The sequence below is a fragment of the Heliangelus exortis genome, chromosome 11, assembly GCF_036169615.1.
Source record: "Heliangelus exortis chromosome 11, bHelExo1.hap1, whole genome shotgun sequence".
Lineage (NCBI taxonomy): Eukaryota > Metazoa > Chordata > Aves > Apodiformes > Trochilidae > Heliangelus > Heliangelus exortis.
Window position 1 is genome coordinate 21,648,197 of NC_092432.1, and position 22,309 is coordinate 21,670,505.

General features: G+C 40.4%; 1 protein-coding gene across 1 annotated transcript; it reads right to left on the reverse strand.

The window, feature by feature from the left end:
• Positions 1 to 80: 80 nt before the first annotated feature.
• Positions 81 to 17,146, reverse strand: MYEF2 (myelin expression factor 2). The gene is made up of 16 exons (XM_071755230.1): positions 16,832 to 17,146; positions 12,354 to 12,583; positions 11,090 to 11,142; positions 9,831 to 9,838; positions 9,629 to 9,722; positions 8,605 to 8,796; positions 7,819 to 7,972; positions 7,367 to 7,416; positions 7,222 to 7,285; positions 6,972 to 7,073; positions 6,736 to 6,786; positions 6,593 to 6,661; positions 6,209 to 6,307; positions 2,625 to 2,833; positions 2,451 to 2,502; positions 81 to 618 (listed from the first exon to the last, which is right to left on the reverse strand). The coding sequence occupies exons 1-16, from the start codon at positions 17,035 to 17,037 to the stop codon at positions 455 to 457; spliced, it is 1,797 nt and encodes a 598-aa protein (XP_071611331.1). The 5' UTR covers positions 17,038 to 17,146; the 3' UTR covers positions 81 to 454.
• Positions 17,147 to 22,309: the final 5,163 nt, after the last annotated feature.

The window sequence follows — 22,309 nt, forward strand, 5'->3', positions numbered from 1 at the left end:
TTTTTACATTACAATGTTGATACACGCTGGGGGAAAAAAATAAAGATCAGAAAACACTAAACAAATCCCACTATGCAATCTTGAGATTAACAAAGAAAATGGCTTATTTTATTAAAAACAGTATAACCATTCATTTAAACTGAATGACTAGAGACACTTGGCCTAATTTTCCAAAGGCGCTGAGCATCCAAATCTTCCATGGTCTACAGGGACCTGCAGGTGCTCAGTGCCTCTAAAAAAAATAACAAAAATCAGGCAAATTGTCTTTAAAAACCAAACATAGTAAGATTCAGTTAACAAGTATCACAGTATATTAAACACTATACTGTTAAAGGCTGGTGGGATTTAAAAGTTCCTTTTTACAGCTTTTGTAAGCATACAATGTTACTAAAAATGACTTACTAGGATAGAGAAGCTAAACAGACATAGGAATGTTCCTGAACACAGTTTTAAATTATGCATTGCGATCCAAGCGTACATCAATTTCTCTGCCACTGATTTTTATGCCGTTCATTATCCTACAGGCCTTTTCAGCAGATTCTGGTGAGTCAAATCTGACTGTTCCACAGCCCTTTGATTTTCCATTCTCCATTTTTATTTCTGCAAACATTACATGACCTGAATAAATAAGTTAAACAGCAGTTATTTCCAGTCTTCAGTGCACCAACTTAAAGTACTCATCAGAAGTCGTAAAAAGGCATTTTTAACTATCATCTAGGAGGACACGTGAAATCACCCCTCCCAGACTGATGGTATACTCACTCATTCAGGGAAGGTGACACAGGTCAAAACAGCAATGAAGAATCAAAATTAAGATCCACTGTTTCAAACCTTTCCTTCACACTATGCCTGTATTTGACCTCAAGTTTGAAACGAAGCGCCCTACAAGGCTGAGGGAAAGTTCTGTCTTTCGCTTGCAGATGCTTCCAGAAGCATAACTACTGACAGGCACTACATGAACTATAGTTCAATCCAGTCCACCACATTTATCACAGTGACACATCAAGCAATCAAAACAACCCAGCAACAACCTTGGTAAAGAAGCAAAATTAGAGCCTCTAAAACAGTAAAGTTAACGGGCTAGGAGTGGTGGAAAATTATTCAAATATTCAACTCCTGCAGTGTCTTCTTGAGGTTGGACACACAACTCATAAGGCAATGTTTTTATGTAGATGTATTAGTACCTCAGAGAATGGTCAATGCCTGGAGCTAACGAGTTTTTGCTTATGGTATGCTGTAGCACACCATTTCTGAGCCCCTAAATGCCACTAGGAACAGAAAACTTTTCTAACACGCAGAACTTTTTATTTTTACATATCATATGGTAGGAGACTGGCCTTTTACTGAAAGAAATTGAACATATGGAGCCATGGTCTTTATAATTCCTTACAATCCTGCTGTGAATACAATCTGCTGCTTATATTTGTACTTACAACTCTTAAAAAAAATCTCAACATAACTGCAACATCTGTAAGTTGCCAAGGAGATACTGATAAAAAAACCCCATAATTCTGAACTATTTGAAAGTTGCCCGGGCAGCGAAGACTTATAAAAAAAGAGAAAACCTGTTCTACTGTAGCCTCCAGCTACAAAAAAAATGTGCACACCTGGCAAATTTTCCAGAGTTGAACTTTGAGTTCTGGTTTATATCGAATCTGCAAGTAGGCATACAAAGACTGTTAGGTATCACTCACACATTTTAAATTATTTGTCTTTTGTGCCTCTTGAAAATAAGAAAAGCCATCCTGTATTTCAGTTAAAGCTTTCCATTTTGAAAGTACTTTTTCAAAACCACAATAATCATATTTCTACACCCAAGCTTCGTTTTTCATTCACTTCTCTGAAAAGACAACTTTCTGAACTAGATAAAAAGAATTATTGGATATTGCTAGCAATCTTTTGTATTACATAGAAAGGGCTTGTATTTCTTAACATAAAGTGGAAGCACTACAGCCTGAAACATGCTAATCAGGATCATCTATTTGCATAAAAAACACTCTGTCACTTGGGCAAAATTACTACCTCTGATTTGATACAGCATGATTTCTAGAAGTAATGCATAACCTGGACAGGCCCAGGACCCTGCACGTATTTGTCTTAAAATAAATGCTACATTATATGCCCTATGCTGGCCACAGGATACATAATACCTGCTTTGAAAAAAAAAAAACAACTCAAAAAGTAATTTTATTATTGGAATGGGTTAAAAGTTTATAGCTGACAAGCACTTAGAGCCAACATAACACATACTGTACCTTAGTCTCATGTGTTATGGCATGCCTAAAAATTATTAATATAACTCAGGAAAGCTGGGGTAAGTAAGAAAGATTGGGCTAGCCAGACTCTTCTTCAGGATAAGGCAACAACCTTGTCTTCCATTTGTTATCTAACAAACACAATATAAAACATTAAGTCAATGGAGCTGAACAGGGTAAGATTCAAATACATACCACACTGACTGAATTTCTCTTTTAACTTCTGCCAGGTCAAGTCAAAAGGAAGCTAGAATAAAAATAAAGCCAAAAAAAGCATTATTAATACCAACTATTACAAAGAGAAAAAGAGCATGTAATCAAACATGCACACAGAATAAGCTCCTGGGTTTTATGTACTGATATGCTTACATTTCTCACAAATATCTGGTTGCCTTTAGAAGCTAATCTCTCTCTCATGCCACCTGCCATGGGGCCAGGCACAAAACCTCGGTCAATATCCATGTTCCTGTCCATGCCTCCACCCATACCTGGGCCCATTCGATCAAAACCAGAACTCATCCGATCCATTCCCATTCCCATTCCTCCAGGCATATTGTTCATACCACCTATTCCACCACCTACACAGAGAAAGAAAAGCAGGATCACATCAAAATCTCTTTTTAGTGATAAATACACAGGCATTCCGTAAAAAGAAAAATTCAGGAGAAAAACAGTAAAACTGCTGTAATATAAAAAGTAACTCTATACATACACAGTGATCTTTAGGGCAAAGTGTCAGAAGATAAAGCATCAGATCCAAAATAAAATTAAAGACCCAACAGCCTCAAGCTGTTACACCATCTAATGTAGTGAAATGTTGAACGCAAGTAAAGAATTGGGATTGAAAGACTGTCCAGTTTAATTAATAAAACCAAAAAGAGATCAGTTATTTAACTGTGGCAATATAAAGATATAGATAATTGACTGTCTACACTACTGCTTATTTTGCTTTCTGCATTCTCATTCAGCTTTACTTACTGCAGCCATACCCACATTTCATGACACCCTTTTCTAGAAAAAGCCTATTTTGCAGAGAGCAGATGCTACTGCAAGTATGTTACTAAAGACCAGCTGTTACTGAGGAGCATGGACTGTCCTATGATACATGAAATTAAATATATTAACGTATATCTAAGATCAATGGCATTCAAATACCCTTTTGTAAACCTTTTTTATTCATAATTTAAAATTAAACTATGAAGATGATTCATGAGGGACCTTCTCCCTAAGTCTTATGCCTCTCAATACTGCCTTATCTGCTCTAGCCTGAGAAGCTCAGACATTTGCTGTGATACAAACTCAGCATATGAGCTTTGCATAAAATTATACTGAGGCTGATTTTTTTATTTCAGTGATAAGGGAGCACTGCAGTTCAGCTTCATGAAGTTCACACAAATAACTGTCCCTATTTGTTGTTTGGTGGTTTTTTTCTGGAACACAAGTTTACCTCAACTTCCTGGGCTGCCCAGGGAAGGGGTGGATTCTCCATCCCTGGAGATATTTCAAAAGAGCCTGGATGTGGCACTCAGTGCCATGGGCTGGGAACCACGGGGGGAGTGGAGCAAGGGTTGGACTTGATGAGCTCTGAGGTCCCTTCCAACCCAGCCAGTTCTATGATTCTGTGATTCTATGAAATCACTCCTCCCTCCAAATCAGAAGTTAAAACCATTCTGAAACTAGGATTAAGAGAAAGACAGCACTACCAAGTTCTTATCTGAACTTGTATCTCAACCAAACAGCTTAAAGAACTACAAGTCTTACAGTCAGATGCAAGAGACTCCTGCTCCCATACTGCTAAGACCCTATAAGGAAAACCTCTGATACAATTAGAAATATGCCATTACATTGCCCATGCATTTACATTCTACTGAAACAAGTCAACCTACTCGTTCCAGATCTTACTGGGCCCATGCTAGGTGCTCCCATTCCTCCTGCAAAAACACCAATCATTGCACCACCTAAACAGAAAGCAATAAGGTGACACACTGAAACCACCTGTTAGTGACCACTACAAAGCACTCTTTCTCTATAATGGGCTTACAGGGACTCTTGACTTCTTTCTAGCTTTTCTCCCACCTCTGACAGTCTGTCAGCAGGACAAACATCTTAAAACTAAATGAGCCATTTCCCATATTAGGAAGAACAGCCCCAAAACTGAAGGGTTCGTCTTCTTGAATGTCACAGTACAGAAATGCCCTAGTTTCTGCTTTTAAGAAACCAATGCAAAAGCTAGAAGCACCTTTCCCAGTGTCTTTCTTTACTGCATACAAAGAGTAAACTGATGGAATTTGGTAGAGGAAGGGAGAAAGGAAATTGACACTTAATAAAAGCTACTTGGCTGAACCATGGACTGTCCAGAATGGTATCAGAGACTGATTCTAAAGTGGGGTAGAAATTACTATTTTTATTGAAGTTTTAATATTCAGCAAAGTAATCCTAAGGGAGCTTCTAGAATTGCAGAATCTCAAAAGAACTACATTCCTGTCTCTGCAGAACAAAGTGGAACTGTCAGCCCTTCTTGCTTGATTTTTGTACCTAAAAGAAACTGCTCAGTTTTATGTATGGCAAAATAGATCAATAGCTCCTGTCTTTAGGATAGACACACCATTGTTTTAATATCTACAAAAGGTCACTACTGAGTCTTCCATTAGATTAATTTTCTCCACACAGTTCAAAACAGCAACAATTGTTCCCTGCCAGTCTCTTGTGGGAAGTATGTGCCTTAGACAACCTGCAGCTATAGCCACACCAAGACCTCAAAAATATAAAATCACAGAATCATCAAGGTTGGAAAAGATCTCTAAGATCATCAAGCCCAACTGTTCACCTTACAACCCCTAACCACTAAACCATCCACAGCAGCACCTCATCCACCCATCTTTTTAACACCTCTAGGGATGGTGCCTCCACCACCTCCCTGGGCAGCCTGTTCCAATGTTTACCCACTCCTGTAAAGAAATTTTTTCTAATATCCAACCTGAACCTCCCCTAGTGGAGTTTGACCTCGTCCCATCACTGGTCACAGTGGTCTTGGAGAAGAGGCCAGGGTCTGTCTCACCACAACCTCCCTTCAGGTAGCTGTAGAGACCAATGAGGTCTCCCCTCAGCCTCCTCTTCACTGAGCTGAACAGCCCCAGTTCCCTCAGCCTGTCCTCATATGGACTATCCTGCTTCAAAAAAAAAAAAAAAAACAAAACAAAACTACTGGTTTTCTACACTTCCAGGATTACTCCCAGTACATCAGCCAACAGTATGAATATGAGGAAGATCTTTGATACTCATTATTCATTAGGCCACAGAGGGTCTTGCAATACAACACCAAGTCATTTTTTGAGATAGCTGCTCGCAGGAATGTTTTTTGCCCTTTAAAAGAAAAAAATTCCCACTTTTCTAGAGCCAGAAAACAAAATCAAACAAAAAATGCATTCATCCAGATAAAAGTAAAATAGCAAAGTGCAAGAAGGCTCTACTTTTAAAGCACTTACAGGCATCACATATAAAGAAAACAAAGCTGGCTAAGTTACAGAAGAGGCCAATAAATCCCATTCTGAGATGTATGACTTCAGAAGGCAGGAAGAAAACCAACGGGACAAAAATTCACCATTCCTATCCAATGCTTCAGTTTTCCAGCACCCAAAGGTGGTACACATGGGCAGCTTGTTCAGGATTACCAGAGGCATATACTTTAACACACAAAAGACTTAATACCTCACAAAGGATGAAGCTGAAGGCTTTCCTCAAATTGTTATTTATATTTTACAGATGGAAAAAAAAAATCTGCCCTTTAACTTCCCTCCGAAGCAATGGCTGCAATAAGCATTCAAATTACATTCCTACAGTAGTAATGGAAGGAGAAGAAACAGAGGAAAAAGACTAAATGAAATCAGGTTTCTTGGAGAACTCTTTCATTACTATGTTGCAATTTGCCACAAGAAATTTAACAGTCACCATACCCATCCTTCCAAAAGAATCTCCAAAGCCACGGTTCAATCCCATCTCACTCCGACCAAAATCTCTTTCCATGTTTCCTCCCATTCCACCACGGAACATTTCTGTAGAGACAAAAGCAAAAAAGTAGAAATATTCTGTTACATAAACCTAAGCTGGTGCTCACAAGACACTTGTTTCACAGCTATTTGTTTAGACAGAAGTGGCTTTAATGCACAAGTTAGAGGCACCTATGAAATATTTAAGTCCCACACCAGTTCCTGTGCCTCCACTCATGCCACTGATAGTACTACCTTTTCATTTATTTCCATTACCTACCCCTAAAGGAAGGGCTTTTAATAAATAAATATTAGCAAACTAATAAGTGTGCAGGAACAGTGTTCACCTACCTCCCATTCGGTTCACTCCAAAACCTCCAATATTAGGCATTCCTTCCATTCCACAAAACCCAGCAAGTCCTGTAAAATAAGGAAAAGTGTTTTCTATAAAATATTAAAAAAAAAATTAATACAAAGAACTTCACTGCACGTACCGCCTCCCATTCTGTTCATTCCTCCAAATCCTGGGCCGTCCATTCCCATGCCTTGAAACCAAGCAGACAAACACTGTTTAGAAGACATGCAATGTCCTAAGGGACTTGAACAATGCAGAGACAGTTAGCACCTCAAAAGCACACTACAAGGCTTGCTTTGTCAAGAGCATGTCATTCTTCCAAACACAGAAATTACAATTTTGAACTTAAAGCTCTGTAGGAGAACACAGACTTGCCTCCTGGACCCATGCTCCCCATTCCACCACCCATGCTCAACTGTGTTGCACTGATGGGCTGTCCACCTGGTCCAAGTCCCATACCAATGCCACCAAGACCACCTTGAAAATAAAAATAAGTATCATCAGAGCTAAGATTTTTCTTCTGTATCGTAAGAAGAAGACAGCATGCAAAAATCCTACTAAACTGTTTCAAGCCTCTAAATCAACATTTATTAGGTGCAAGGAGTAGAAAACAGTGTGCACTCACGAGGTAACTGTGAAGTTTTGCTGTCTGCAACACGGAAATCTTCATGAGGGACTGATTTGTCATCCTGATAGAAAAAGAGGGATGTTATGCTATGATCCTTTCAATGTGTTGGCAGTCATGCAAGGTAGCAACCTAAGCACCTTACCATTTTTACATGCATGGGTCTGTCGAACAGGAATTGTCCATTGAACATAGCTGAACAAATGCAAGTCAAGGCATCTAACTATAGAAGACAATAATTTCAAGAAAATCAATGTATAAAGTTATTTCTATACCATTTCAGGAGTCTTGTCTTTCATTATCTAAACTTCAGAATGCCAATTCAAAGGCCAGAAGAGACTATGCAAGCTGTTAGGTTTATAAAAGTTAGTTTCACACATCACATTCCACATATTTTAATCTTGTTCTCTATTCTCAGGAACACCTTTTTAGACTCTAGCAGTAAACTCAGTCACTAAAAATTCAACCTGCATTGTTACACTCTGGTCTCTATAAACTAGCTGCAAGGTAAATAAGCATCATTTGCAGAACTAAGCTAACAAAAGTCATTCAAGACTAATCCATACTTGATCAATTATTTTTCCAAACCAAGGATACAAATTGCTTGAACAGCTTCAATTGCTTGTTCAAAAGTAACTGTTCCCATTCCTCGACTCTTGCCATCTTTATCTTCCTTGATGTCTGCACGCTTCACAGTTCCAGCAATGCTGAATACCTCCTTCAGTTTCTTCCAGCCAACTTTAAAGTCAAGCTTACAGATGTAGAAATACATTAGTGATTTCTGTGCACACTTCTGTGCTGGCTGACATTACATTTGGAAGAGATTTTCTGCACTGTTGTAACTCTTCAGCTTGACGAGGTTTGATATATTTAAATAGCCAGGATTTTGTAATATACATAAACTGCAACCAAGTCCAAGAATGTCAACTAAAAGCAGCATTCTATACTGCATGCATGTATTCTACTTTAATTAACACACTAACGTTAACAAAATGGATGGGTTCTTGTCAAGAGAAACTGTACTCCCACAAGTCCCCCTGCAGACAAGACAGCGCTTTGAGCAAAAAAAGGAACTTAAAAGTCCCAACAAATATAGTAAGGTTAGCCTAAAGGAACCAGGCAAGATAAAGTACATTTTATACTTAATATAATAGTTGTAAATAGATAACAAAACACATGATTGTGCAATAGCTAAAAGTGTAAGTCAGCCTCAAGAATTTTACACATCTTTTATGTCCAAAATCTTGATACCTATCCAGCATTTTTAGCTGAATATACCAACTGTGAACTGATTTCCCCTTTATATTAAAACTGAACTGTGCAGAAATATAACATGGTTTACAAAGATCTAATATTATTTACAAAATACAGTTTTAAACTTACATTAGCAACAAAAATAGTGGACCCAAGCCTGCCTGCCTGCAAGTTACTGATAACCTCAGGAGGAATGTTTGGATTATTAAGAATAGAGGGTGGTAAATTCATTATGCCAGGTGCCACATCAGGTCCATGTCCTCCAGGAAACTGTCCTCCTCCACGCTGTAATGCCCTACGAGCATGTTCACCTTCAGGATCCTGAAACAGGGGCAAAAATAAAGCCAACTTAATCATCAAGAGAACTGGCAACAAACAAAAAGGTACTACTGAAATTTTATGTAAACCCATCAAAATTATCAACTAATATCCTTGTCCATGTCAGAGGGACCAAGAACTGAATTAGCACGGAGACCTGATTCCCTCCCCTCTAGAGGTGGGTCCTTTCAGATGAGGGTTGAGGCATAGTGGCAAAGCACTTGTGCACTGCCACTTCACAGGCTGCACCCAGCCTATGCACAAGTAGAAGAGATTTCTGTCTGAAGGACTGTCAGTCTAGCACCTTCTTCCAAGAATTGACTTAATTTAATTAGGCTTTTTTGTTAATTATTAATACCATTATTAAAGTTGTAATGGGACAAAAAGAACTGCATCAGGTACCATCACATTCTATTAACAGAAATCTTGGTATTAATTTCACTTTCCAGTCAGCCCAAGGTCTCTACTTCCAGCCTCATTTTTGCACATACGTAGTAGTCTGATATGCATCATATTTCAAAGGAGGTGATGTAAACAAAGAATAATTTAGATTGGAAAAGACCTCATGACACCAAAGAAAGAATAAGAAGCTAAAGTCAGTTTAAAGAAAAACACTATTAGATTATTATGACTTCAGGACATAGCTTTTGTCAGTTCATTTCGCATAGTATCAAGACCTTCTGCAAGCCAACAGGCATTTCAGCCCATTAAAAATATATTAAAAAAAAATTAAACTGGAAATTGCACAGCTAAGATGCTCAAAGCACTCCACTGTCATCTCAGTAGTTACAGTATCTTTGCTATTTCAAATTAAAACCAGCAGCAATAATCATACCTCTTTAATATTCAGCGGTCTTCCACTGAGATCATATTTGTTCATAGTTTCTAGTGCTTTCTTAACAAATTCTTCATCTTTGAATTCAACCACACTTAAGAGGAAATAAAACATTTAGAGTATTACAATAAAGTCTGAAATGTTAAAATTAACAATGTTTGGATAGTAGTGTGTTTCTACACACATAGCAAAAGACACTTACCCACAACCCTACATCCATGGTGATTTGCCATCATATGTAAAGAGAAGAAAAGAAAAAAGTCAGTCAGCATATATGATGGAACAGTTATGATTCCAGTTAAAGATCCCAGCTCAGTGTTAAGTAACTATCCAAGTTACTTCCATCATCAAAATCCAAAATACGTGTTCTTTAGCCAATCTGAATTTCTCCTATTTCCTCAACACACATACATTATAAATGCAAGAGAGTACATTATCTTTTATTCTCTTTGAGCCAAACCAAAACTGGAAAAATGCCACACAGATCTATGTAAGGACAACTGGGGAGAGGAGGTGGGGGAAAAAGGTGGAAAGAAAAAAACCCAAAAACATAACCAAAAACCAATCAAGACACTCAACGTGTCATTAAAAGCTGCCCACTGACTACAAAATTCAGATCTACCTACATCAAGGATACCAGTGCAATAAACAAGGGGTCTGCAAACCTCTTCAGTGTTACTAGAATAATTGAGAAATTACTTGGTAAGAAAATAACCTTACTGACTGCACCAGAAGCCCTCCAATAAAGCAAAGAGTTGAGGATTGCTTGAAGTAAAGCAAAGCAGACAGCACGTTTTAGTTGTAACAAGCATTAAAGAAAGTAATTTACAACAATTGATACAACCTCAGTTAGACTCAAGCCTGCAGTTCTCATGATCTCACTGCAGGTCCAGAGCTACTATTGGCCAAAGTTTTGACAGTTATTAAGGAAACAAAGGAGCTTTAACCATCTTCACTCTTAGTGCCTCATTGCTGGCACTCTGTTGGCTACCAACCATCTCCATCCATTTAGTTTTAAGAAACAAATACCTTACCCTGCTTTTAGAGTATCAACCCTGCAGATCTTTCAAGTCAGGCACTTCAAACAGTATATTCTTAGCTAACATGTTTACACTCATTGGCCCCAAGAAGAGAGTACTATGCTAACAAAATTTAAATAAAATCAGGGGCTTATTGAATGTCCTTTATATCAAGTAGATTTGTACCAAAACAAAGATGTTTGCTAAAAAGAATTAATGCCATTTGTTCACTTTTACAGAAGTATTTTGTCCTTTACAGCCAGCTAGTTTGAGTTGCATGAAAGTGTCAAACTACTTCTCATACAAAACCCTCAAGACTACCTTAATGAAAATCAGTATGAAAATGAAACTTACTTTCCAATAACTGGTACAGGTATTATACAAAAATAAAACTGCTGAGGAACTTTTAAACCTCTAGCAGATTGTTGCCCACGGCACTTACCCTTGATTTTCCTTCAGCATCCTTAAACAGCTCCACGTATGTAACCTCACCAACTACATAAGACATACAAAGGGAAAATACCAAGAGACAATGCATTTAAACACCAGTATCTTTCTTTACTGTGCCCCTGTGCACAACTCTACAGAAAAGCACCTATTATTCACCAACAATCAAAACCAGACCAACGTACCTCCTGTCAAGAGCTATGTAATTTAGCTAATTTTCAGAAATATGCAGCAGCCACATTCTCAAAAGCTAAGAACAACTATATTTAACCTAATTCATACTACAGATCATATTTTGGCCAGTATGATATAGTTGGTGAACAAATTCAGATATACACAGTCCCTTAACCTAACAAATGAAACGTCAACAGTCACTGGAAACTGTTACATTTATCATCCTACTCACAACACCTGTTTTAAGGTGACTTTCTACCTGAATGTCTTCAATCATAAGTTTGCCTTCAATAATAAACAAATTTGCACAGCAAATATTTCACAGCAAGCCACTCACTTTCTAAAATATGAAGTTTCAGAAAATAAACAAATCAAATAGTCACGTCACCTTACAACAGATAAGCCAACAGTTACAGAAGGGAGGTTTTGGCATTCTTCACAGCCTAAAAGCCAAGTGTGCTTTGCATTACTTTTGAAGAATCAATTTTTTTCAAGGAAAACACAGAACTAACTTTTTACATATTTCATGTATTAGCTTTATCTTACCCCAACTTAAAATTAAAGGTATGGGGTAATAAGATTACTCTATCAGAACTGCAACAATAGTAACAAGCTTTTAATAGGAATCTCCAGACAAACAGTCATGGCAGTAGTGACAATGCAGACAAAGTTAATTCCACAGCCAGATTCCACCAAAGAAATACAAAACAACTTTTGAAAGACGTCCTTTATTATTCATGTTAACACACTAAATGTGTTGCTTAAATACAATAGCCCTTAAAAATTATCTACAAAGACTACAACTAGACAAAACACAATCTCTTTAGGAAGTCATGAGGTCATGCATATACTCTCTACTGTCACACCAGAATGGCAGAAGATTGTAAGCACTTCATTTACCCATCCTACCCTGCAATGCAATTGTCTCAGATGAAAGAAGGGGAAGGGAGAAAGGTGTACCAAGTAAAGGCCAAAAAAAAAAATAAAAGGAAGTCAAATCAAATCTGTGTGGCTCAAAGGACATACACCATTGTATTTAGGCCCTACCCCTTTCTATGTGAAGTGCATTATAAGGAATAAGTTACCTTTCTCTCTCATAAGATCTTTAATAGCTTGCCACTTCATGTCATAGGGGATGTTGCTAATAAAAACTCTATTACGATTTACAGCCTTCTTCTCTCCACTGCCTGCATTCTTGTCCTTTGGATAGGGGTGGAATCTATTCTTGTTTCCAAGAGAAGGGATTGCCTTTGGTTTTGCAACGTACTTCTCTTTCACAGGTGCTTTCTCTTCTTTTGCTGTCTCATCATTATCCCTACATTTAAAAAAAAAAAAAAAATTAGTCTTGTATTGGATCATCAGACTACTATACCTCCTATATATACAGCTGTATACACCCTATATTACTAGAACTCCCAAGATGTCAAATGCTGCTTTTCAAATTAGGAAAAATAATTTCATTTTTTTAAAAGTGAACGTTACAATAGATTCACTGACTACTGTAAGTAAAGAAAAATCTTGCTACTTCAGTTACATTCCACTTCCATTACACCTGTCAAGATTCAGCAAGATGGAATTATGAAATATCAAAACACAACAATTTAGCTGAAAAATAACCTACAGCATCCATGCTTTGGTGCTTCAATAAATTCCACATCAGACTTCACTAAGTTACACTGTATTCATCACTTAAGTGAGAGCTGAAATGGTCTAACAGAACAGCTTAGTATACTTAATCCAATGAAATAATAATAGTATATAACAAATAAACTCTAATAGCTTGTAAATCAATTTACATTTTATTTACCACAGAAACATTTTATTAACAGTTCATCCCAGACTACTTTGAGATGGAAATTAAAAATAAGTTAAGAACAACAAATGCTCTCTCATTTCATTGCTTCACACTATTAAAATCTGCAAACTTGATAAATGCACAGTAAATAGGTTTATGAAGGCATGCTCTGCCTCAAAGGCTAATTAAGTCGCCAGGTATTACTGACTGGAAATAACAGCAAAATGGATTTCTGGCCCTCAGTCTTTCAAAAACTTAGCAACAGCAATGCTCTCCTTTTAAAATCTTTTTATTTTTAGAAAATGTAGGAAAATTTTCTTCCTCTCCCTTAAAGCAGGTCAAATCACTTTAGCACTCTTCACAGCATTACTATCATGAGATAATTTAGCATTCTCTGCTTACAGAGAACCAAGTGGCCTGAAATGGTACTTTAAAAAAGGTGAATCACTGATCTGACAGGATTCAGTGATAAAGCCAGGCAAATGTGATTCACTAAACAGATTCCACTTAGAGATACACACCAATGGCTACTTCAAATCTTACTGCTGTTACTGAGACAGTTAAAAATCACTTTTAAACAGGCTATTTTAAAACGCCCGCATTAGCCACTCAAGTAAGAAGTATTACAAGAAAATATCCAACAGGACTGTCAAATATGATTGATTGTGAACCCTCTTTCTTAAATTACAATCTTTACAAAGCTTCCCACATTTCAGAACACTTAGTGTTTAGTTTTATCTCATTTTGACACTTTGGAGGGTTTCTGGTATAAAACTATACAAAACAGGCATTTCAGTTTACAACTGCAATGTATGGCAAGAACCCTGATTTTGATAAAATGAGTATTTTCAGCTCTCTGCACAGTTACTAGCAAAAAACTGAGTAATCAGCAGTCTTCCACTCAAGCACACATGCAAGTCTTTTGTTAAGCTAAATGTATTATATACTCAAGCTCAGGCACCTTTAAGGGAGGAATAAATTAAAATACATCCATATTTCTCCCATGACTTCTTTCCAGACTCTGAAGCACTCATATGATAGGAACTTCACAGCCCTTGTCCCTTGCGTTTAAAACAAACGCAAGATTGAAAGAGGATTAGCATCTGAGAAACGTGTGGACGTTCCTCTGGGCCAAGTATTCATAAAATTTCAAACATTCAGAGTCAGCAACATGTTATCTGGTTCAAGCATTCTCCAGCTTCCCTCTGCATCATCCCTTCTCCACACCATCCTGTCTGTTCTGGCAATATAATTCTTGTGTAGCTGTGTAATGAAGTGAAATGGGGGAAACAATGAAGAGTACTGGAGGGAGTGGGAAGAAGGGGGGGAGAGAAAGAGCAAAGCCTGAGATTTGCCAGTGAGATCAGTTCCTTCCAATCCAGTCCCGTTTGCAAATGCAAAAGTCCTACTCAGTGAGACCCCCAGTGAAATCCATGTTCTTCCTTAAATTTCAGGATTAGAGCACTGGATTCTCTTTATCCTTTTAAGCTCTTTCCTGCTTAAAGGATTATGAAACAGCCCCCAGGCACTCGATGTAGTGCACAGGAAGAGCCAGGTCTCCAAATGTGGAAGCCACAGGCTCTACCAGACCTGGCTGTACCAACCAGTAGAGAGCACAGAGGACACAAGTCTGGCATAAATTCTTAACTCTGGGAAACAAGAAGACAGTTCAGTTCATCTGGGGATCACAGCCAGCCTTCTGAAAATAAAGCATTAATTAAAAAAACAATCCTTCTTGCAAAACTCATCTGCCAAAACCAACGGGCCAGTGAACAAGCTGGAGACAGAGATTCTTCTGTGGATGTAGCTCTTACCCTCCTTCTTAAATATTAAAAATAATTTCAATCAAATAATATACCCAAAGCAATGTCACGCTAGTCACCTATAGACCACCAAAAAAAAGTCTCAGAAACTATGAACTGACATTTCCCTAGGGGAAAACCAACAGTAATTTCCACACTTTAGCTTTTGTATGAACTAATCACTGTATATGTTAACATTTGCCTGTGAAATCACTAGCAAATTTCTAGGGTTGAAGAGATGTCCACATTAACTTCTCTGTAACAACCAACAACACCCTCACTGTTAAAAAAATCAACAATTTTTACTTTTTGAAAAATAATGCCTTTGAACTTCTGTAAAGTTCTGGAAACGAAAGCTTCCATACAAGCAGGATCAGCAGAGACAGAAATACAGGAAGTCAAAACCATGGGATTCTAAAGCAGACCAGTTTAGTTTTGTTGTACTGAGCAGTGTGACTGTTCAGCTCAATAAACTCAGGCAAGGGTGGAAGCTGAGACCAGGATTCCCCACCAAGTTAATCAGCATGTTAAGCAAACCTAGTTACTGAAATACCTTCTTTTTTTTGAAGTAGTACATTTCACCTCCACACTGATGTTTAATCCTTTGTACACATGTGAGGAAGACTGGTAACTGAATGCCAAAGAACAGGATTTGAAACTCTGTCAGCAAGAACCCTACATTACTTTCAAAATTCAAGATGTGATTTCTATCTACACAGAACTGGAATTTTTCATTTGCTTTTGATTAGTTTTGGAGTCAAAAGAAAAAAAACTGCTGACAGGAGGAGCAAAACAGAGAAATTAAGTAATTACTTCAACAGCAGCAACGCCAAAAGGCAGTAACATATTATGTGCCTCAAAAGGTGAAAAAGGGTCACAATCTTCCTGTGAAATTTCAATCTAGTCCGTGTAGTTTAGCAGCCGACTGCCAGGCCCAAGAAATAAAAAAATAAACTGCTGTTTATGGTAATGTGAAGTTTATAACTCATAAGCTATTTGAATTTCATAGGGAGTCAAGTAAAGGCAAGCAGTAAGCCTTTATTCCTCGGGCTTTATATTGAACTTGATCCCATACGCTATTCTGGTAACAGTATCAGACTTGGGCTGCTTAGAACATGCCAAAACTTCACAGATACCAGCAGCTTTGATGCACCACTACAGGAGGTATTTTCCCTCCAAGATGAGAATGAGATTAGAAGTGATATTGGAACTCTAGTAGGGCCAAAATCTAGTTCATGTAAAGAATGACGACCCTTGAAGCTTGACTTCAAGAGCAACCAACCCTTTAAAGGGTTATTCTAAGTATTGTTCTAGAAAGCTGGTACTTCTGTCTTCCTTACACCATGTTACTTTTAGACCTGCTATACAAGGCACAGTTCACATCTTTTACCCATGGTAATGCTACAATTCATAAGGAAAGTTTACATGTGGGGTTTCGTAAATCGCTATACATCTGTCTTACTGTTCTCATTCAAACAAAGACGACCCAGAACACTTCTCGAAACAGACCCTCTGGGTCCCGGCCAGGCCAGAGCCCGGTACCGCAGCCTGGAGGCTCACACAGGCGGCTGGGGCTCAGCCCCCCGCCCGCACCTGCGGCTCCCCGCCCAGCCCCGGCCTCTGCCAGCTCTCCGAGAAGCTCCACCTTCCCCTTCCCCTTCCCCATCCCCAGCCACGGCCTCCTCCGGGCGCCCCGCAGGAGCTCACTGGGGCGGGAGATGCCACCCCACCGCCTCAGAGCCAGTCCCCCCCCGCCGCGGCCCGCGGGCGTACACCGGGGGCTCCGCGCTCAGGCCCCGCAGCTCCCGAGCCCCGAGGGGGGAGGAGCCCAGCGGGGCGGGGAGCTGGAGAGACCCGGCCGTCCTCCCTCCCCCCCCACCGCGGCCTAGGCGGGCCCGCTGCACTCCCGCGCTTCCCCGGCTGCGCTGCCCCCCCGCCCCCGCCCCGGCCCCGGCCCCGCACACACATTTTGACGCCATTAGCGCTGCCCCCGCCGCTCCCGGTTGCGGTCGCTGCCGCCGCCTCCTCATTCTGCGGCGTCTGTTGTGGCGGCTGTTGCTGCGGCGGCGGCTGTGGCTGCTGTTGTTGTGGCAGCGGATGGCCGGCGGCGGCCTCCTGGGCTCCGCGCTGCGGTGCGGCGGCGGCAGCCTCGGGCTTGTCGTTCTCCGCCATTTCGTGGCCGGGCCGCGGCCCCGCTACCGCTGGGTTTGAAAAAGGGCCCGGAGCGCCTCGGCCTCGCCGCGCCGGGCCGGCCAAGTCTCGCGAGAACGGGGCTTGCGGCAGGGGGAGGGGACGGAACGGAACGGCGCCGGGAGGCTTTACGGGTTGCCATGGCAACGCCGGTGGGCTGCCAGGCCCGGGGCCCGGTCGCCATGGCCGCCCGGCACCCGCCTCCCCTTTCCCCGGGCGCGGCACAGCGCGGCCTCCTCCCGCGGAACCGCTGCTCGGGGGCGGGACCCGGAGGCCCCGGCTCCGTGTGGGCATCGCCCGCCCCGAGTGAGCCTCGGGTGTTGCTGCGCACCCCGCACCGCAGGGCAGCGCTGCCCGAGGCTCGGGCCTGTCCCCCGGGACTCAGTCCTTCCACCCCAGCCAGGCTGTCCCCATGTCCAAAGGGAAATTATGAAGCCAGCCATCCGACCCCCGCCTGGAATTACCGCAGAGCCCCAAGAAAAGGGGTCGGTGGGAGCACAGGCACCTCCCAAAAGGCACTTGTGAAGCTTAAGAATGTCTGCACAGCTGTAGGGTGATAAATAAGATGCTGAACGTTTTCAGCTTTTCATCTTTACATTTCTACCGACACCATCCACCTCAACACGTGCCTGCTTGACCCTTAATTTCATTGAGGAGCTTCATGCCTGATGTTTGGGGACCATCTCATTCCAAAGCAAGTCAGCACGGTCACTGCTCTCTCTGTAACTTTATACTCAAATTTTATGCTAGGGATACTCCAGGAATTGAAGTAATGATCTCTTCAGATTTGTCCTGCATTTTTACTGCATTCATAGTCTTCCTGTTCCTTCAAAAATCAAGGAAAGTATTCCTCCTGCCAATAAGATATTGTATGGTCTTTTTCCAAATATTTCAGTACCTCCAGCATTAAGAAGGGAGAAACATTCATGAGAAAATGAGGGCTCCTGAATTCTGTGGACCCCAGTCATGCCTTAACCTGTACTGAAACAGCTCACAGACAGAGGGACAACCTTTATACCAAGCTTGGCTAGGGGATCCTTCTAGTATTGGCTAAAAAGCTATCAAATCCAAATCCTACTCCAACCACAGACATTTTATTATTTATAAGCATATAAAGACACTGGGCAGGTTAACCTGCAAGTTCAATTATAGTCAGAGCATTGGACATCTACATGGACATTTGTTTTATTCTTACATATAAATATAAATTAAATATTAATAGCCACACACGATTAAACATTTTGCATTCTCTATCACTCATCAGAGAAGATGTTCATTTACTTACAAGGCATAATGTACAACATGTTCATCTCAGCTTCCCTTGGCTTCTTCAATCCCAATTTCTCCCTATCACACGGGGAAAAAAGGTTTCAAGTAATATTTTCAAACGAAAAAAAGTAATTTCTACCATGTGGACATAGCTTAATCATTTCATAACCACAAATACCAAAGTATTTCTAAAGGGGTCACCGAATGTTACATCAACACCAATTATCTAAGGAAATCCATTCAGCCCTCTAAAGTGGATTTATATCTGTGGCTTCTGGTTGCTGACCCACAGGAATCCATGCACTTCTTTTCAGAGGACCATAAATGAATGTTAATGAATGATGAGCAGATGCCTGGCCTGCCCAAACCTCTGGATTGGCAGCAAACTCCTTATCAGCTGCTGGGACTTTTTTGCTCATCTCTCCTCCTGTCACACCAGGGGGGTGGTAACACCTGAGACTGCAGAGAAAGCTCCCTAATAACCTACATCCTGCATGGAGGCAGAGAAGTATGTCTAGGGGGCTGATAAGAGGTGTAAAAATTTCGGGTCACACATTAACCATAATTGGATAGATAAATTGGTATTTGTGATAATAATCATCACTGAAATAGTTAATGTTTACTTGAAATTGCAGTCATTACATTTTACAGCTCTCACTTCTACAGGATAAAAGGAAGTAATTCTTATGTTCAGGTTACTAAATCCCATTACCAGACTTCTGCTCAGTTGTTCTCTGCACAGAGCATCTCAAGTGCTGGAATTGTATATTCCCTAAGCCAATATTATGGCACCAAGCAGCTGATGCTGAATTCCTATGCCCGTGGGCCTGTGGAGTGGGCAACAAGAAGAATAAGTGACTTTTCTACACACATTTTGTCTGTTTATTTTGAATAATCTCCTGGCTATTCCAACTGCTACACTCCCAATTTTGTATGCCTTCTTGGCCTAGCATGAACACAGATTTATACCAGTGAAACTTTTTGCCACTCATCATGGTTTGTAATAAATTCTGGTAACTGTAGATACAGTCCAAGCTGTGACACCCAGCTATGAACAGAGGGGTGTTTGGTACTCGAGCTGCACGGGTGCAGAGCTAAAAGCCTGGAGGAGTGCTGCTAGCTTTGCCCTGTCCCCCTCGCACCACAACTCCTACTCACAGCATTCTATTTACCCCAGTTGCCTATTTCAGGATTTTTATGGGAGTCTTGCATCCTTTTCCAGAAGTCTCACATAAAATCAGTGTTTCTGTCATCAAAATACAATAATAAAAACAAAGGAACAATGCCACAAAGAGCTGTTAGGGAGATAGCAGGAGTGAATTTGGATTAAAAAAATTATAATTTGATCTCCAAAACTTTTGAAAAAAGTTTAAGCTTTTCCCTGGGAAGATTTCTTTGTAAAAATTATTTAAATAAAAATTTAAAAACCACTTGGCAGTGTGTAAAAAAAAAGGAAAAACAGTATCTTTGTATGCTTGTAATTGTGCTGAGAAAGCCTCCTTTGTTATTCACTGTTGATGCATCCTAAGAATATTTTAAAATTATCTTTTGATATGCAGGCTGCCAACATCTCTTCTGCCTCTGCTCCTGTCCTTAGAGGAGATGGACGTGGTCTCTGAGGAATGTTCCTTTTACAAGAGATCCCTCATTTCATTAAAAATTGTTCAAAGTGTTAATAATCTGCTCTTCTAACAAATTCCTCTAGTCCCCTAATGTAAAGAGTGTTTCTCAGTCATGGGTAGGGTGTGTAGCATTATGGCTTTACATCCTTGGCAGGCAGAGAGCTTACAGCACTGATTTACACAGGGAGTTGAGGATAATGCAATATTATTAGTGCTCTTATATATCTATATCAATACAAGCAACTGTAAAGGAACTACCCTTGGAAGTTTCTTGTACCAGTAGTAGTCATGGAGTTAAAATAATTCCATGTGTTCTCAGCATTCTTTTCAATACAGTAGTAACTCCCCAGTAAATTCAAGTCTCTAGTCCTCACTGCCAAGCCATTGCTCATTTCAATTGGTCTTTGCTTTATCTCAATATTGTTTTTAATTTTGTATTCAGTTAAGTGATGATCAAAAGCAGTCCATCATCACTTTCATCAGGTGGCACTTGTGACAAAGTTCTATCTTCCAGAAAGTCACTTTTTGTTTGGAACTTGAAAGAATGGGACTTCTGAGCCTTATACGTTTCAAATCCATTGACTTTTTGTTTTTTTTAAATTACTATTTTTTTTTTTTTTAATTACTGTTTTTTGTCAGTTGTTGTTCCCATCTATGTGATGCCTGCATGGTTAATGTGTTGCACGTATTTTTTCTTGATTTATTTGCTATGGCACCTAAAAACGCTTTACATTTCCTAGACCCTGTCCCTTCTCCAGAAGGCACTGACTACAGCAGGAAAAGGGTTGCTTTAACAATAGATTTGAATTGTTAATTGTTTTACTTTTGCAGCTCGTTTAAAGATTCCACAAGTATTTCTAAACCAGTCTGCCTTGCCTAAGGCTGCAACCTAGATACCTGTGCTAAAAAAAAAAAAAAAATAAAATTAACCTGACTCTGCAGCTGATACCCTCTATTGCATAGCTGTAATGGACCTGAAGCAAAGCAAATACTGTCTTCTCCAAATGCTCTCTTTGCCTTTCCAGACTGACAAAAGTGTAGTTGTTATTTTCACTTTGGGAAACAAAACATTTTACACTTGAAAAGGGCAGAGCATCAAATGCAGCAGCCTGCCTGCCAGCGGGCAGCTCCCAGACAGAGCACAGAGATTGCCCAGCTGGTGCCCAGACCTTCTCACCTGCTGCTGGGGGCTGATTGCTTCTTACACTCTCTCCCACGGCCTTTCAAGACCTTTCCAGTTTATCCTCTCTTTCTTGTTCCCTCCCCCCCTGTCCCGACAAATTCTTCAACAGCAGTAACTGGCTCAGACCCTGCCCTCAGGTAAAAGATGGTACAGATGTCTGCTACAGCAAAGAAATTCTGTGTTGAGGCTTTTGTTCTGCACATTGTATATTTATAACCAGAAAAACTGCTGCATCCTATGCCTCCAACATGGAATCAGCCACACAGAAGACCTGCTCTACTTGATCTGGAGGGATCTAACCTCCTTCTTCCTCACCGCAGACTGCAATCTCCAAAACTCTCATTTTTTAATTTTTTTTTCTGGTATTAAGCAACCCTTGACCACAGCTAAGAGCCTAAAACATCATGATGTATTTTTTACCCCTAAAAGGCTGCACAACACCAGACTTTTGATGATCCTTCTCCTCATTCTATATTGACACAGATCATATTACTCTCTTTTCCCCTAAATCATTACTGTAGCTACTGAAGTTACAAAAGAAACCGAGCAATTTACTTGCATTTTGGTCCCTCCTTCCACAAGACGTGGTCCCTACTGACAGAGGGTGCCCCGAACATACTCACCACACCCCCTTTTCACGGGGAGGCAGTAAACACCCACATCCTGCAGGTCTAAAGAGAACACATCCCATGTAAGGCCTTAGAAGTCCTTTACCTTCTCCTTGATGGCTTGGGTCTTGCCCCAGCCCCAAGGCAGGAGAGCTGGGGACATGGCTGGGGACATTTGCCACCCCTCCTGTCCCTTTCACACCAGGTGGCACTCTTGGTTTTCACCATACGTGTGCACTCTGTCACCTTCCCAACACTAACACCAGGGTATGCTGGAATTAAAAGCTGTCATTTTCAACCATTTTCGGTTCCTAAATGCCTGAAGTTTTCCTGTTTGAAGAGTGGGCCTATTCAGATATTTAACATGGGGAGACTGCTTTGAAGAACTTGTTTTTCTGCCCTGTCACCAGAGGACTTTGTCACCCTCTGGACCCCCAGGACTGTAGAGCACATGTTTAACTTACTGGTGAAGTCAGTACCAAGGAAGAGTCTGGCACAATCTTTTAAGATTACAGAAATAAACATGGTAAACCAGAAGCATTTATCCCCCTAAAGCCCCTCAATTAAATGAC

What these genes read in the sequence shown, in the direction of transcription:
- MYEF2 (XM_071755230.1), bottom strand. Translation starts at nt 17,037, where the DNA reads ATGGCGGAGAACGACAAGCCCGAGGCTGCCGCCGCCGCACCGCAGCGC. An exon ending in AGCGCTAATGGCGTCAAAAT is followed by an intron (nt 12,584 to 16,831) that starts GTGTGTGCGGGG and finishes TTTTAAATGTAG; the next exon opens with GGATAATGATGAGACAGCAA. An exon ending in AGATTCTTTTGGAAGGATGG is followed by an intron (nt 2,834 to 6,208) that starts GTATGGTGACTG and finishes TTCTCTGTGTAG; the next exon opens with GTGGTGGAATAGGTGGTATG.